The sequence below is a fragment of the Protopterus annectens genome, chromosome 6.part0 (genome assembly GCF_019279795.1).
Source record: "Protopterus annectens isolate FY-2018-M chromosome 6.part0, PAN1.0, whole genome shotgun sequence".
NCBI classification, from domain to species: Eukaryota; Metazoa; Chordata; order Ceratodontiformes; family Protopteridae; genus Protopterus; species Protopterus annectens.
Window position 1 is genome coordinate 1,040,957,282 of NC_056737.1, and position 18,558 is coordinate 1,040,975,839.

At 41.5% G+C, this 18,558-nt stretch overlaps 1 protein-coding gene across 1 annotated transcript in view; it reads left to right on the forward strand.

Annotated features, from left to right (window-relative positions):
* Positions 1–18,558, forward strand: part of SLC24A4 (solute carrier family 24 member 4) — a 1,237,943-nt gene that overhangs the window by 204,624 nt on the left and 1,014,761 nt on the right. Inside the window, exon 4 of the mRNA XM_044074649.1 lies at positions 15,214–15,317. Coding sequence (XP_043930584.1) covers positions 15,214–15,317 — 104 coding nt within the window. The remainder of the gene's footprint in view (positions 1–15,213; positions 15,318–18,558) is intronic.

Below are 18,558 nucleotides of genomic sequence, written 5' to 3' on the forward strand. Positions count from 1 at the left end.
TGGAAAATGCCTATCCTGACTCTGCTGGCATATCACACCCTCTCCCAAAAAAGAGAAACAATTCTTAACATATTCATTTATCTAACAAAAAATAGTCCAATCGTATGCTGCTATGCACTAAAAAGTTAAAGAAAAATCAATGACTTATAAGAGAGAAAATGATATGCACACTGTTAATTGGGCTTATAACAATGCACCAAAAATATCTTACTTTTATTTGAACTGACAAAAATATGGAACACATTGCATTTGATTTGATTAACATCTATTAATGACTTTTTTGTTGCTGAGTTTTAATAGATAACTGCAGGGTCACATATTTCTTGTGTTTTTGTTTAGTCATTTTCTTTGGTAACTGGGGTGTTGAATGCTGGTATGTCACCCAAAATGTTGTGTGTCACCATTGGCACTCGTGTCATAGTTTTGCCATCAGTGGGTTAACCTGTTCCATCTTCCCTTCTATCTCAGTTCTCCGCTTCATTTGATTTCACCCTTTGAAACTATTACAAATGTCTTATCTGTTCATCCCATGTGCCTTCAGTTTTGCATTCCATTCCCTTATCCTTGCGGCAATATTTGCTCAGAGTCTGCTTGTAATGAAATTTCATCTGCATACAGCATATTTGTTCTGTCCCTCCAACCCATTTGCTAATGTAGTCCATCACCAGTAATGAACAGCAGTGGGATCAGAGATGAACCATGATTTCACATCCACTCCCACTGGGAACTACTCTGAGAGATGAAGCACTGTCCTTGTACATAACTTGCACTAATTCTACCAGTGTTTCTGGGACTTGGAACCACTACACAATTGCCCAAATCAGCTGTCTTGGAACCTTCTCATATGCTTTCTGCATGCCTAGAAATGCCTAGTTGGATTCTTTCCTCATCTCTAGCTTCTCGGCTCTGTCTCACTACAAACATTGGATTCAGATCAGAATGCAGTACAATGGATCCAAACTGCTCATCTCCCATCTTACTTTCTACTACTCTGCGTAGTAGTTTATCAATCACCTTCTCCACAAGTTTCACGCAACATGACATACCACTATACTGCCCACAGTTGTGAATATCTTCTTAGTTCTTGAACACTGACACTAGTATGCTTATTCTCCACTCATTTGGGATATGCTTTTCTCTCTCCACACTCCGAGTACTTTCTGGAGTTATTTGTCCTTATTTTTCATAGACAGGTGAAAATGAGAACAAATCCTCCTTTTTTTCAAAAAGTGACATCTGAAACAAATTTGAGTCCATTGATTTTTGCCAGTGGTTTCCCAGTTTCTCAAAGTGCAAGGTTATAATGCCTTCCACACGTTTTAGGCCAGCTACTTCACAGGCAGAGACTAAAGGTGGAGGTGTCCCTATTTACATCAAAAATAAATCTACTTCAAGGCTGGTCAAACAGGACAATGCATTTGAACTGCTCCATGTTCAAATCACCATTGGTAAAATCCAATACCACTTCCTTGCAAGCTATAGGTCCCCCTCTATGACCCAGGAAACCCATACCTTGTATTTAAACTTATTAGAAACACTGACCATCCAACCCAATACCATATTCATGGGTGACTTTAATTACTCTACTATTAACTGGAAATCCTATACGACACCAAACATGCATGCACAGAGATTCCTGGATTTTGTAAACACAAACTCCCTGGACCAGATAGTCAGTACACCAACCAGGGGTGCAACCATACTGAATCTGATCCTCACTAATATGGGAGACTGCTGCACATCCCCTAGTATAATGCCTTCCCTGGTACAGTCAGACCATAAAATGGTCTCCTTTGAAGTAAAAATAAAACCTGGACCCCCAGCTAAACCTGGAATATTCAGGAAGTATTCTAAGGTTAACCACCTGCTGTTAAGTGGGAACCTGGCAAAATTTCAAGCCCCCATAAACCCTGAAAACACTTCTGCCTATGCAGAAGAGCTCACATGTTAATAGTTGCATAGAGGTAGTTGGACACACAAGGAAGTAATATAGAACTAACTCAAAAAAACAAGCCACCCTTGTGGAATCACAAAATCAACTGACTGTATAACAGGAGGAAGAAAATCATAAAAATTAGGAGCTGCAGCACCTAACAGGATAAAAGCAGTCTCCCAAAGCATTCTTTAGCTATGTCCGCAACCTGAAAGGCAATACACAATTGTGTGCAGTGCTCATTTTAAATGGAGCCATGTATACTGAGTGAGAAGACACAGAAAACCTCCTGGCTGAAAAATTCAGCTCCAGCTTTACCCCTCTCTACCCATCAGCCTTCCCTCAGGAAATATCAAATACAACTCCCTCTATTATCACTAGAGGACAGGTCCTTAATGCTTTAAGACCAGGAACACTGCGTCAATGGGCCCAGACAATATCCCAGGATGCCTTCTAAATAGCATGAAACATGACCTGTCAGGGTCTCTGGAATTACTATTCAACTGTAGCCTCCAAACAAACTTCATGCCTCGTGAATAGAGAAAAGCAACGGTCATCCCTCTGCGCAAAGGTGGGCCATCTACAAACCCTGGAAACCACAGACCCATAAGTCTTACTAGTATTTTATTTAATGCCATGGAAATAATTATCATGGAGATGATCAATATAGATATAGTACGTCTCCGGGCACTGGACCCAACCCAGTTTGAATGTGGTAAGGGCAGATCATGCCTATTCAGCCTGATGGACTTCTTTGAGAAGGTCACCAAAGCAATAGATGAGCAAAATTGTTCACACTGCCTACCTTGACCTGGCCAAAGTATTTGACACAATACCCCATTCAGGCATTGTTGACAAACTCAAGAGGTTAGGTAAAAACTTGTATGTCACCCGTTGGATAGCCAACTGGCTCGCAGACAGGACTCTGGGAAGGTAGAATTGTGGAGTCTACCTCTACAAAGAGGCCAGTTAAAAGTGGAGTCCCTCAGGGATCAGTCCTTGGGTTGCTCTATTTTGGCATTTGCTTCTCAGACGTTAAGGCCAATGTCAGTGATTTCCAGATAACTAAATTTGCAGATTGCAAATTAGGAGCTGTCATTGAATCTTAGTGACACAAATGTTCTCCAGGAGAGGCTGACAGACGAACAATTGGTGTCTGAGCCATGGACTAAAACTAAATGCCAAGAAATGTATAATAGTATGCTTTATGAAGTTATCCACCCCCTGGTAACTATCATATTGACAACACACCCCTTAGAGTTGACCCAGTAGATGGAATTAGGGACACACACACACAAATAGTAATCTAGCATTTGATCATCACGTGTCTACACTGGTGAGAAAATCATTCTGTGTTGCACAACTTATAAACAAAGGTATGGCATCCAAGTCCAAGGAAGTCATTGTTCCACTGTATTTGGCATTCATCAGACCTATCATTGAGTACAGTGCCACCTTTAGTATGTACCTAACCAGGCATATCCCACAATTGGAATGTCCAGAGAGGTTCCTCACTAAAATAATACAGGTTGTAAGTAAAATGTCCTGTGCAGACCGCCTCAAGGCTCTATCCCTGTACTTTGTCCCCTACAAGCTTTTGAGGGGATATGTATGCCTGGCATACAGGGCATTGTCTGACCCCACTCTACACATCCTGCATAGCCACAAAACAAGTGGCACCAGAATTAGCAGTTCTAAAGAATTAAACCTTGCCTGTGATATAAATAAGATCTGCTGGAGTGGCAGGTATGTGTCCCAGAGATTTACCCCATCTATGGAACAGACTCCTTATCCATGTGAAGCAGAGTTCCTCCCTAACCCAGATCAAGTGCAGCTTGGAAAATTGGATGGGAAACTGGAAATTCATCCCTGGATTGGCACCTATGTCTCTAATGGACGCAGGTAACTTGTAAATGGTTCATCTCCCAGGCCCATGCTTACACTTGCCAAGAGTATCAGAACTTGTCAGAGATTTGGGATGTATGGCTAGGCTTAAAAAGGCCCTTGTGGTTGTTAGCCTAGTAAACACCTATGAACCAGTAAACACCTATGAATCTATGAGAGGAAAAACATCTGCTGCATACCTTAGATGTCCAGAAATGGCACAAGTTCTACTTGCACCATACGAAGGACATAAGAAAGTCTCACAAACTTTGTATCCTTTTCTAAAGTAAAGCTTGGAAGGAATATACCTAAAACTACAATTTCCAAATGGCTTTCAGACACTAGAGCCTTTTTATACAATGACTAGGGGTTATCCTTGTATACAAAACCAAACGCCTATCTCTATGGCATTCACGATGACGTGTAGCAGCAGTATGGCCCACATTTCATAAGTTTATATCTTGTTACACACTGGATGTGCAGTGCAGAGCTCTTGCATCTTTTGGGTCTACCATTCTCTGGAATGTCTTTTCTTGATACCACCCAGGTGTTCTGGCTTGGAAATCTGTCCCAAACATTGAATTAGATGAAAATAGACATTGTACATGAAAGTTATATACTTACCATAACGATGGAAATGTTTTGTCTCATTTTCATCAAGTTCAACATCTCTCCCCCTTCCAAATTGTCACCCATAAACTGTGTGGTTTACCAAGACAATGTCTGCTCAAAAGTTACATCAACCATACTTTGGTATTTAACAAGCTGTTAACTTTGTCTGTATGTTATAGTTTTTTAAAGAATAGATCTATACAGTTAAGAGACAACAAACTTAATCTGATGTTGATTAGGAGGAAGGAGAGGATTATGGGTAGGGAATGAGTCAGAGCTTTGGTTCCAAAGCTCTGGAAGAAGATGACTAGGTCAGATCTGATCGGATCCAACAGCCCAAACATTGAACCAGACAAAAATGAGAATACAGATCTGTTATGGTAAGCACATAACTTTTACCTAAGATAAAGTAGTTTAAATGAAAGTTATTTTACTTTTGAGGGCTGTATTTTAATGGGGAAAAGTTACTTTTTTATAACTCAACCCGTTTTACTGACTGCTGCTAGGCTTTGTAAGAACTTGAGCATTTTTTGGTTTAACCATGGAACAAATGAATGGTTTCTTAGTTCTTCAAACTTCCAGACATAAAAAGAAGAAAATGTATTTAACAGCCTTTGTCACCAAAGCAAGTTGCTAAAATGTCTTACCCAAGAATCTCATCTTAAGTGCAGACTCCTGTCAAAATGTTTTTGAGAGGGGTGTTGCATATGAAGCCTTCTAGAAAAATAGGTGACACCTCCCTGGGATTTTACTTGTGTTAGAAAAACTAACTTTTGCTTAATTTGAACCAGATCATTAAACTGACTTGAGGTTCTTAATGTGCAAAGCAGTGTTGGTAATTGCTCTCTGTAAGATGTGTCAGAGTTGCAAGCTCTTGCTGTGGGTCAAAATTCTTTTTTTTTTCCTGCAAAGATGTCATCTGTAAGAACTAATCCTTCATTTATGCCTCTAAAGTGTTATCTGCGTTTACATTGAGCTAAGCTGTTCATCTAATTCTTTCCAGAACCTAAAAATGAGGCGGAAAGGATGTTCCACATCTTGGATGTCCACAGACAACTCTAGTATTATCTTGATAGAACAAAATCTTTAAGGAACTGTGGGCAGTTGTTTTAATTGTAAAGTTGAGAAAAAAATGGACATCCTGTGTCAAAGCAGACTATTTCCAAATGGTTGACTATTTTGTAATACCCACCACAATAAAACAATTCCAGGCAAGGTCAAAACTCATTCCACTAGAGCCTTTGCTTCATCTAAGGCTTTTTGGAAAGGGTTGGATTCTAAAGGTGTAATAGAAGAAGCAACTTGGTCCTCTGTACATACCTTTACAAAACACTATAAGCTAGATTCCTCCTCCAGCTCTTGGACAGGCTTTGCTCGGACCAGTCTCCAGGAGGTCCTGAACTCTCATTCTTCCTCCTGCTAGTTTTAAGCTGTAGTAATCTACCCATGTAGCTAAGGCAACCACAGCAGTGATCACATGATGAACATAGCATAGTTCTACAGTTGTGGGAAGAATACTTATGTAAGTTCAGATGATCACTGCTACAGTAATCCCTCTCTCGCTCTCATTTTTGTACGTCTTTTATGTCCCTTTTATATTTGCCTAGTATTGTCCTTGTCAGGGATTTTAGCCCCCTGCCCTCTGTTAGCATGAAAGCTCTGAAGGGCTTGGTGTCCAAGTCAGCTTGGTTTAAGTTACCTGGCAGTTTGGGCATGTGGAAGGTGCCCTGAAAGCTTTGGAAACTGGCCGGCTGTTCCAGCCATAGAAGGATATAACCCATATAAGTAGGGGTTCTGCAGCACTGACCATGCAAGCATCTATTGTTATGCCAAGTTTACCTCTACAACTGTGTTTTCTATATATTTTAGTGACCCATTTAGGCTGCATTTCTGCTTTTCACATTCCTTCCTCTGCTTAACTATGGAGTTTTCTTGAGTCTTTGTGATGGTACCTTCCTCTGCCTGTAAGAAGAAAGTTAAGGAGTCTTTGGGTGTCAGGCTGGCTCCAGATGTTCTTCATCTCACATTGCTGCAGTCCTTACACTTGGGTAGTCCGCTGTCCTCGGTCGGCCCGAATATCAAAGTATTAGGCTGACGTCTGTCAAGGCGCTTAAGACTGACATCAGGACGTCAGGGTACAAATGCGCATGACCGACGTCATATCCTCAGTCTTTTTTGCCGCATGGTCCGATGCAGAAGCAGCGTTGCAAGTGCCGTTCGGCGTTCTGAAATTTTTCGAATTCGGAGTTTCAGACCGAGTCAAAGTTGGCTAAGTACCCCGTTGGGGAATATTTTAGTTTTTTCTTGCCTCAGTGGTTTACCGGATGTCAGAAAAAGTGAATAACTGTATTTCTTGTGGGAAGCAGATACCGCATAGAGATTATCATACTTTGTGTATTCCTTGTTTGGGGCCTGAGCACGATGTTGTTGGGTGTCGCTTTTGTGCTAGGTTTAATAAGCGCACTATTAAGCGAAGGTTAGATTGTGCCAGGTTGGTCTTCGGGAAGCGGTGCAATTACAATATGCTGTCGGATGCTCCGACGCCCGCTTCTTCGAAGAAGCGCAAAGACAAAGCAGCTAAACTCAGGCAAGAAGAGTCGTCCGTACCAGACGCCAGTTCTTTGGAGGTGTCAGTGGAACCGGTGGTTCCGCCGGAGGCTTCTCTGGAGTCCCAGGGGGAGACTTTGATATTGCAGGATGTGGCCTCTCAGGAGGCAGGTCAGGCTGAAGGGGCTTCTCAGGTTACTGTACTCCCCTCCCTTCCTAGGGCTGTTAGGCCCTCTCCTTCTATTTCCAAGGCTTCTCCCAGAGGCAGGCCAGGTTTCGCTTCTGTTGGGGTCACTCCTAGTTCTTCAGGATCTGTGCCCAAGAAGCACATGCTCAAAATGGCAGAAGATTTAATTACTTTGATTAGAGGTTCTTTGCCCCCTCCTGATAAGAGGCCTAGGGTGGAACCAGAGTTGGGGAGTTTTGAGCAGGTTTCGGATGTTTCAGAGTCTTCGGCTGAAGACTTGCAGGAGTATTCTCCTTATTCTGATTCTGATGTGGATGATTCTACTCCTTCTGCTTCTCCTCCAGAGGATTTTTCTTTTTCAGAGACTCTTCATTCTATGAGGGAACATTTTAAGTGGGAAGGTCAGGACTTCTCTGATTCCAGGAAAAGGCTTCGGGAATTTTTGCTTTTACCCCAGCATAGGCCTTTGGCAATTCCTCCTGTTCTGGATGTTGTGGAAGATGTGTTTGCAGAGGCTTCACTTAATCCTGATTCTTTGCCTCCTGCTCCTGTTAAACCGGACAGGTATTACAGGGTGCCTGAAGCTCATAAATATCTGTATAAGAGTCCTAGGGCAGACCCAGAAACAGTTAGTCAGGGACCTAAGGGTGTCAAGGCCTCTGTGGTAAAAAATCCGGTTCCTCCAGATAGAGGCCAGAACTTTGGATAGATGGGGAAAGAAAGTCTATACTTCTTCCACCTTAGCTATGAGGGCTTTGAATTGCCAGTTTCACATGTTGAAATATCAAAACTATCTTCTTTCTCAATTGAAGTCTAAGGTAGATGCTCTGGCGGAAGGCATTGAGTGTAAAGAATTACAAGATTTGGTACATGTTTCTGAACAGGTGGGTAAGCATTCTTTACAATGTGGATTTGATGCTGTACAGGCCTCGTCTAGGGTGGCTGCCACTGGGTCAGTTCTTCGTAGGCACGCCTGGCTGAGGGATCAGATCTTATCTGACCATGTTAAGACAAGGATTTTGGATGCTCCTTTACAGTCTGATGTATTGTTTGGTTCACCTGTGGAGGCAGTTTTAAAGAAAATGGAAGACAAGGCTAAGTCTATGCAGACTGTTAAAGATTTTTGCAAGTTCAGCCTCCAGTTTAGTAGGAATTGGCCTGCTAAGGGGTGGACGTACCCTTCTTATGATTCACAGTCTAGGGGAAGATCTAGACGTGGTAGGGGTAGAGCTCAGGGCTCTTTCAGACCTAGAACAGGGAGTTCACCTGCACAGTCTTCGGGGAGGGCAGGGGCCAGTCCTTTCGTAAACAGGCCCAATGACCTACCTTTTCAGCTGCCAGAGCCTTCTTGTCTGGCAGCACCTTTGGGAGGAAGGTTGGCACTCTTCAAAGAAAATTGGAATTTAATTACCCAGGACAGATGGGTATTGGATATTATACACCAAGGTTACAGGTTTTATTTCCATACCTTGCCTCCTTTCAAAGGCATGCCAGACGTTCCTCCTCAGCAAAGAATGGAGGCTCACAAACAAATTTCTCTGCTGCTGCAAATAGGGGCCATACAGCCGGTCCCTCTGCCAGAAGTAGGCCTAGGATTTTATTCTCGCCTGTTCCTAGTACCAAAGAAGGGGAACACGTGGAGACCAATTTTGGATTTATCTATCCTCAACACTTATCTGGACATTCCCAAGTTCAAAATGTCGACGTTACAACAGCTTTTACCTCTGCTGGGCAAAGATCACTAGATGGTGACTCTGGATCTCAAGGAAGCTTACCTTCATGTTCCTATCAGGCTAAGTTGCAGGAAGTATCTGCGTTTTCGAGCTGGGACTTCTCATTTTCAGTTCTCTGCATTGCCCTTTGGCTTATCTACTGCGCCCAGAGTGTTCACAAAGGTTCTGGCTCCAGTGATAGCTTACTTCAGGCTAAAAGGAATACAGATCTATCCTTATTTGGACGATTGCCTGATTCTGGCCAAAGGAAGGGACGAGCTTCTTCATCATTTGCAATACGTGATAGCAGTGCTAAGATGCCTGGGGTATTCTGTGAACGAAATAAAGTCCAGTCTAGTACCCTCTCAAGACATGTGCTTTCTGGGTGTGAGACTGAATACAGCATCCCAGATGGCCTTTTTGACCCCGGACAAACAAAAGAATCTTTCCCTTTACTTCCATCAGTTGTCTCATCAGTCCAGGCTGACTGCAAGGACAGTCCTTCAAGCCTTGGGGTTCATGGCATCTTGTATTCTGGTACTTCCCAATGCCAAACTGCATATGAGGAAGCTACAATGGTATCTCAAAAATGTATGGACACAGCACTGCCAAGATATGGACACTGTCATTCAGATAATACCTTGCATTCAAAAGGAATTTTTGTGGTGGGCTCAGGAATGTCACCTAAACAAGGGACTCTCTGTGACCCGGCCAGAGGCGAGTCAAATTCTAACGACAGATGCCTCAGACAAAGCTTGGGGAGCTCATCTAAATGGAAAGTGGATACAAGACACGTGGCCTGCCAGACTACAACATCTACATATCAACTTGAAGGAGATGTTAGCAGTCCAATTTGCTTTAATAGCTTTCAAGGATTTACTTCTTCCAGGGCAGGTGTTGGTTCTAACAGACAACACAACTGTCATGTGGTACATCAACAAGCAAGGGGGAACACATTCTTATCCTCTATGCAGGCAAGCAATGATTTTGTGGGAGACTGCTCTCAATTTACAGCTCAATCTTCAGGCAAGGTTTCTGCCGGGAGCACAGAACTCCTTAGCAGATGTGTTGAGCAGACGAATTATGGATCCCCACGAGTGGAAATTGGATCCTCATGTATTTCAGAAATTGACAGTGTTATGGGGAACTCCAGACATAGATCTGTTCGCTTCTCCACTAAACTACCAGCTGCCAAAGTTTTGCACAAAGGTTTCATCCCACAGCTTGGAAAGTGGATGCTCTTTCTTTCAATTGGAGCAATCTTCATGTGTATGCCTTTCCACCTCTGCCTCTCCTCCCAAAGGTACTCCTAAAGGTCAGACAGGACAAGCCAAAGATGATTCTAATAGCTCCAGATTGGCCTTGACAGCACTGGTACCCATTACTGAGAAGTCTGGTTCGGGAGCCTCCATGGCCTTTGCCTTCGATTCCACACCTGCTGTCTCAAGAGAACAGTCATTTACTCAATGTCAAACTTCACTCTCTTCACCTAACAGCCTGGCATATTCTGTTTTAAACCCTGGAGGGTCTCAGCTTCCGCAGCAAGTTTTGAATGTTATTTTGGAGGCCAGAAGGCCTAGTACAAGGAAAGTATATGCAGATAAATGGAAGAGATTTTTATTTTGGAGTGCAGCAAAGGAATTTGATGTTGCTAAGCCTAATTTAAGTGTGGCTCTTCAATATCTTGCTGAGTTACTGGACAAAGGATTGTCCTTCTCTTCTGTTAAGATTCATGCTGCAGCAATTTCTGCTCACTATGACTGTGATCCACCATTGTTTTCTCATCCTTTGTTTAAGCAATTTCTTAGAGGGGCAAAGAATATAAGACCCCCACGTAGAGCTCCTACTCCTGCTTGGGATCTCAATTTTGTGTTGGAGAAACTCACTCTACAACCTTTTGAGCCTGCAGCTACTGCCGAGTTGAAATATTTATCATGGAAGACTGCTTTTTTGTTGGCCATTACCTCTGCGAGAAGGGTTTCTGAATTGCAGGCCCTTATGGCAGTTGAACCTTTCTTAATTTTCCATAAGGACAGGGTATCTTTACGTACTAATCCTTCTTTTATGCCTAAGGTGGTTTCTAGTGTGGCTTTAAACCAAACTATTCATTTGCCGACTTTTTATGCAAACCCCCAAAATAAAGGGGAAAAGATTTTGCATACCTTGGATATTCACAGGCAGTTACGATATTATTTGAGCAGAACTAAAGGGTTCAGGCAGTCTCAGCAGTTGTTTGTTTCTTTTGCTTTGGGTTCTCAGGGCAAGCCTGTGTCAAAACAAACTATTTCTAAGTGGATTGGGTTGTGTATTGCTTTCTGTTATTCCCATCATGGTAAGGAGGTTCCAGCTGGGATTAGGCCTCATTCCACTAGAGCTACTGCCACTTCTACAGCCTTTTTAAGGGGGGTGGCAACTAAAGATATTTTGGAGGCAGCTACTTGGAGTTCAGTGCATACTTTCTCTAAGCATTACCACCTTCCTCTTTACTCTAAATCTAGGGCTGGGTTTGCCACTGCAATTTTACAGGGCATTTTGGCAGCTCCTACTACTTTATAGTTTTGCCATCCTCCCTTACCTCTGCTTTGGGATTCTACCCAAGTGTAAGGACTGCAGCAATGTGAGATAAAGAACATAGAACAGTTTTGTACCTACCATAAATGTAGATGTTCGAAGATCCACATTGCTGCAGTCCAATTTACCCTCCCTCCTTCCCCTCTGTTGTTAGAGGCGGTTGTGTGGTTTGGGTTGTAAATATTGTACATATTGTATATATTGTTTATATGATTAGTGCAAGGGTGGTTAGTTGTTTTTGCTGTCTTTTGGTTTTGACCTTTCTGTTTAGGGTCTTCTGACATCTGGGGCAAGAAAAGACTGAGGATATGACGTCGGTCATGCGCATTTGTACCCTGACGTCCTGATGTCAGTCTTAAGCGCCTTGACCGACGTCAGCCTAATACTTTGATATTCGGGCCGACCGAGGACAGCGGACTACCCAAGTGTAAGGACTGCAGCAATGTGGATCTTCGAACATCTACATTTATGGTAGGTACAAAACTGTACTTTTTGCCTTGATTGCTGTTTGGTGACTATGCTGTGACCATTTGTTCTAAGACCATATCCACTGGCTCTCTTCATTTAGTGTCTGTAGCCACCAAAGACCAGGGGAGAGTCAAAACCTCTGCAGTTGTTGGGATGTCCTTCTGAGGCAAGGGGAAAGACACTTTTACCATCTGCGTTACCTGACCTTAGCAAAATTCTTCACTTGACACAAATGGAGACATTGAAGCTGAGAATGTTATGTCTATTGAGGGACAGTTAGTATTCAGGAAAAGTCTGCTTAGTGAGATTTTCCTAGACTACTGTCTATTTCCATGGACATGACTGATTTACTGGAATTTATAAAGGAACTTTTTTATGCCTTTTTCCTTGTCTTCTGTTTCTTCAAGCACTAAAAGCAAATTGTTCCTTTTCTTTCTAAGATACTTTCAGAAGGGCAGACATTACAGGGAGATGTTTCAGAAGTTTCTTCACAATCTGAACACACCTTCTGCAGAAAGTATATCAGATTTCCCTGCTGATTATATTTATATATTTAATTTTATATAATTTTTTTTCGGAGACATTTAAATTGAAAGCAGTTTTTCAGTGGCAGCAGAATGAAATTCCTATGGATCAGAAAGTGTGTTATTTAATGTTACAGATGTCAAAATCTGGGGCAATCCTTTCTCTGCTGCCTGCTTTAGAGAATGCTTTTCTGACTGCTGCTACTTGGGTCCATATTAAATCACTGAACGCTTAAAATAGTAAATGCTGATTTATCGACCCTTTAAAAGTGAAAGCTTGAAATGCCAAAGACACGGAACAGAGATTTCTTTTTCCCAGGGAAAAAAAAAATCACACTTCCACAAAAAAAAAAAAAAAAATTAAAAGCACAAAGTGTTGGGCTTCACCCCCCACACCCCCCCTACTTAAATATACCAATTCCAAGACCACACCACAGTGGAGGAAATGGCAAAATCCCGAAAATGGCCCAGCAATTTTTTTTTCCCTGGCTGTTCCGTGTGTTCAGTATTTCAAGCTTTCGCTTTTAAAGGGTCAATAAATCAGCATTCGCTGATTTAATATAGACCCTGCTACTTTACCTGATGGTCAGCATTCTGTTTCAAGGAAGTCCAGTTATATAAGGTACCCCAGGCACACAAGTGCCTGTTTTAATCATAAAGCCGATCCAGCAGTTATTGCTGTCTAAGTATGTTGCTGCTAAACAAGTGCTAATCCCAATGCCTTGGACAAGAATGGGAAGGCAACGGTTAGGCTGAGCAAGAAAATTCATTCTTCCACTGCTTTCGTTTCAGGATATTAAACTGCTAAGCTCATGTGTTTGCTTTTACTGTTAACAACCTGCAGAATTTACTGTCTGACCTTCCTTCCAAGGTGAATAATTCATTAAATGTCTGTGCAGCAGCTGTTCTTTGTGTGCTTAAACATATTTTGAAGTGAGCTTCTGATGCCTCTGATCCTAACTCCAGGGCTGCTGCATCCAGATCCGTTTTGATGAGACTTGATTGGCTCCGTTCTCAAAACTTTACTGATGTGAAATCTGAAATTTCAAATTCTCCCTTTGTCAGAGGTTTTGTTCGTTACTTCTACGTCTGAGGCCCTTAAGTGTGGTAAAAGGGGAACTGATTAAAAGAGTGACGCAGATTTTTAACCTTTCCACCTTCAAAAGCAAGTACCAGGGTTCCATCCTCTTCGGCTTCCTTTCACAATAGACAATTTTAAGAAGTCAGGCACCAGTAACCTTCCTGCCCACATTCCCCCATGCATGCTCAACGTTATCTGTGGGCACAGACACAGTGGGCTACTATGTGAAGGTGGTGGTCTTATCTATGAGCAACATGATTACCATCAGTCCCAACTCCCCAACGGGCACGTCAACATATTCTGGGGTAATCTAACATGGAGCATGTGTGCACCCCCTATTTGTGATGAGATGATAAACTGGAGAGTTGTGATCTAACTCTGTTGCAGGAAGAGAAACTACAATACAGGCAAACAGTGTTTGATTAGCTTATTGTATATGTACAGGAGCTGGTAGAGGAGGATGGGTGTCAGTTACGACTGCTAGCTCACCCATCCTAGTTGGGGGGGGGGGGTAGCTCCGTCTTACCACTTAGGTGAAGCCTACCAGGAACCCTAACCTGCAACAAGGATATATGAGCCTGTGAACTTGGGCTGTCAATCTGTAAAGCATGTAGCCCAGAGAGCATGTGAAGGGATCCCCTGAGGCCAACAGTGGTTACAGAGCTCTTACAGCTGCTGCAAAATTGAGACTGTGCTCTGTGTGTGTGTGGGGGTAGAGACATACTTCAGTCTCAAAAACTTACAAGTGCAGTTTGTAATGTTTGAAGATTAGAGCTAGGCAAGGTATATGGATTCATCACACATTCTGCACAACTTTGTATTTTCGTGTTTTACTTTTCCTCCATAAATTAAATATATAAATAAGGGACTGCTTCATTCTCAGCTAGAACCCTGACTCTACAAATACCATGTTACTAGTCCCTTGGTAAATAGCTGTTTTTTTGTAAATAGGTTCATAGGTGTTTACTAGGCTGATCACAAGGGCCTATTTAACCCTAGCCATGCATCCCAAATCTTTTACGAGTTCTGATACCCAAATTTTAAGTATATAAATAAGGGATTGCTTCATTCTCAGCTAGAACCCCAACCCCCCTAATACCATATACTAGTCCTTGGTAAATAGCTCTGATTTTTTTAATAGGTTCATAGGTGTTTACTAGGCTAATGAGCACAAGGGCATTTTTAAGCCTAGCCATGCAAGCCAAATCTTTTGCGAATTCTGATACCCTTGATAAGTGTAAGCATGGGCCTGGAAGATTAGCCATTTACAGGTGATCTGTTTGCACCAGAGACATAGGTGCCAAACCGGGGATGAATTTCTGGTTTCTCATCCAATTGTCCAAGCTGCACTTGAATTGGATTAGGGAGGAACTCTGCTTCACATGGATGGGGGAAGCCTGTTCCATAGACGGGTATTCTCTGGGATACCTACCTGTCAATCCAGCAGGTCCTATTTATATCACAGGCAAGGTTTAAGTCTTTAGAATGAGTAATCCTGGTACTGTTTGTACCAGTAAATGGTTTATTTCTATTGGCAAAGCACAACCTGTTTTTGGATCAAGTATGGTAATACAAATGTCTGCAAAAACAACAGATGTTAATATTTTCTTCTTTTCTCAAGATTATTTTAGCTTTTAAATAGACATTAGTGGGGGGGTAGTAAGTGATGCTTATATTCTGTTTCTCCTCCCCAGGTGTGTTCATCACTCATGGAGACGTAGGAGTAGGAACTATAGTTGGATCTGCTGTCTTCAACATCCTGTGTATAATTGGTGTCTGTGGAGTATTTGCGGGGCAGGTAAGTTCAAATTTCTTTTACATAATTGTAACAATTTGAGTGCCAGGCTTCCTATATTACATAGTCTAGTCTATATAAAAATGTATTTGGATTATGTATGTTGTCAAAAATCAGATTTTTGAATTTTGAAGAAATGGATATAGTGGTACTATAAACTGAACAAGGGTATTTAAATTTAGATTTCCACATTCCGGTTTGTCGAAACTATTTGTAGATTCTCTGTAAATGAGGTGGTACTTATTACCTTAGTGTAAGGTCTAGGACCACGCAGGTTATTTCCTCCCTTTTGTAACCGGCTTGAATTCTTGCTTCTTATCTTCATGTGAGAAAAAAAAAACACATTTCATTAATTCCCACACTGAAAATGCAAGTTAGAACTTTGCATATGACTTGACAAAGCCTTGTGAAATAACTGTGCTATTTGCATATCTATATTACAATTGCACACCTTGTGAAAAATACATATTTTGTATTCCTTTTCTAACTGTACAGGACTATAGTCTGAAGAGATTTCCATGTAAAACATCCACTTGAATATTTCTGTTTTTGTAATGCATGGAGTACCACAATTGCACTCAAACTGGGAAGAAGGCAAGATTAGTCACCTTTTGATGGCAGAAAGATGCTTAGCTTTTATTAATCACCCCTTTAGCACTGTTGAGAACAAATCTCAGACTAGAGGATTAACAGTGGCCACTGGCCATGAAAGAAGAGTGGTAGCAGGATGCTTTTCAACACTTATTTGGATTTAAAAAGTGCAAATAAAGAGCTTCCTGCCTCTAATGTTGTGTTGGCTTCTCTCCATGTGACAGTTGTTACAGCTTTTGAGGATGTAACACACTTGGTACCCCATTTTTTCTGTCTCCCAGCTTTTTGTAGTGCATTACTTTGGATCTCACCCAGTTCGGGTTTGTAAAAGGCAGATCATGTCTCCTAAACCTGATAGACTTGAAGCAGTCACCAAAGCCGTAGACAAGGGTAAGGTGGTTCACACAGCCTATTTAGATCTTGCCAAGGCTTTCAACACCATTCCCCACTCTGGAATTAGATAAATTCACTAAACTAGGTATAAATCCCTATGTCACAAGATGGGTTGCCAACTGGGTCACTGACAGAACCCACACTGTGAAAGTAGCAGACTCCAAATCCGACTTCAGACCAGTGACAAGTGGAGTACCGCAGGGTTCAGTCCTGGGTCCTCTCCTGTTTGGTATCTACTTCTCTGAAGTACAGGCTAACACAAATGGTCTTTGGCTAATGAAGTTCGCAGATGACTGCAAACTAGGAGTCCTAATCGGAACTCCTAACGATGTGGACATCCTACAAAAGGGCCTCACTGAGACAGATGCCTGATGTCAAAGCCATGGCCTCAAGCTCAATGTCAAAGTGCATTGTCATCCCCTTTGGTAAAAACTCTGTACCCATGAACTACAACATAGGCGGTAGTATACTTAACACCGAAAGTGTGATGAGACCTTGGGACACAGGTGGACAGTAGTCTCTCCTTTGATAATCACATTCCCACAGTAGTCAGGAAATCCTTCTATGTGGCACACCTCATCACAAAAGGTTTCTCATCCAGAAAAAGAGGTCATTGTTCCCCTCTACTCATCAGACCCATTATAGAGTACGCCTCTTTTGGTATGTACCTCACAAGACGACATCAACAACTGGAAAGGCCGCAGAAATACCTCACAGAGGATTACCGGCCTCAAACAGGTGCCCTATGCAGACTGTCTCAAAAAACTCCATCTTTACTCCGTTGCATATCTCCTACTCAGAGGTGATCTCTCCCTAACATACAAAGCTATGTCTAACCCAGAGCTGTTGGACATGCTCCACTTAAAGAAATCCCAATCCCTCCGAGCTACACGCTCTTAGGACTTAAACCTTGTCACCATAGAAAACAGAACATGCCGGAGGGATAGATTCCTGTCCCAGAGACTTCCCATACTCTGGAATAAACTACCCATGTATATCAAACAAAGCTCCTCATTAGCACTCTTCAAGAAAAATCTTGATGATTGGATGGGAAATGGGAAATTCATCCCGGGGATCACCTCTGTGGCTCTGCTCGACAGTGGCACAGGAAAATAATTTTCTTGGGTGGCAAATGCCAGGGTACCTTTTTGGCTGGGCTTGTATAGGCCCCAGAGCCGATAGCCTAGTACCTACCTATGAACCTATTACAAAGAGTTGTGATCAGATGTCTCTGATCATAACCAAGTGCGGATTCTTGACATGGACGTCAAGATCCACCTGTCTATATTTACTGTCAAAGTAATTTCTTTGATTTTCATGTCTTGAGCACACGACCTGCTTATGATCTAAGACTCTATTTTCTCCTGTATAGTAGTCACTCTTTGCAAAACTGAAGTGATGCAGTATATTTTATGCAAAATTTAGAATTTAAAACATTTACAGTATTTAATGTACAATTATGCAGAAAATGTCTTGCTTGCATGCTTACCTTTGATATTAAAATGATTTAAAAACTGTTTCTGGACCTATCTGCACACAAGGTTCATCGAGCTTAGCATTTTAAAGCTAAAAACAGTACAGCATAAGGGGTTGTTTCCCAAAAGCAATGAATTCAACTGAAAGATTAATTTGGCCAACTTTATTCCTTTGTGCAAATTCAACTGGTTGTGCAGGACCTATATAATTATATATGTGCACATATATATATATATATATATATATATATATATATATATATATATAGATGTATGTGGTCCCCTATCAGAAGTTTGTTTTCAGAAATTCAAAATTCATATTGACAGTGTGATGGTGTTTCTGAAACTCAAAGCTAGGTCGTGGTACAATTTATACTTTTCCCGGTTGTAGTGCAATCTCTGAGTTGGTATATATAATATGCAGGGGGGCTTTCCCCCCTGCAAAAACATAGAAAAAGGTAGATTTTTATTTTGTGAAGTTTGAGTTTCCAGAAACTTGATTACATTTTCTCAGCAATATGAATTTGAGTTTCTCAAAACTATATTTTATTTAAATATATATATATATATATATATATATGTATGTGTGTATGTGTATATATATATATATATATATATATATATATATGTATGTGTATATATATATATATATATATATATATATATATATAAAAAATACACACACGCACACACATGAGCACACATACATATGTACACACACACAAATATATTTGATATCTAAATACCCAAATGTCAGTGCTGCTAATGAGATGTAATCTCAGAGC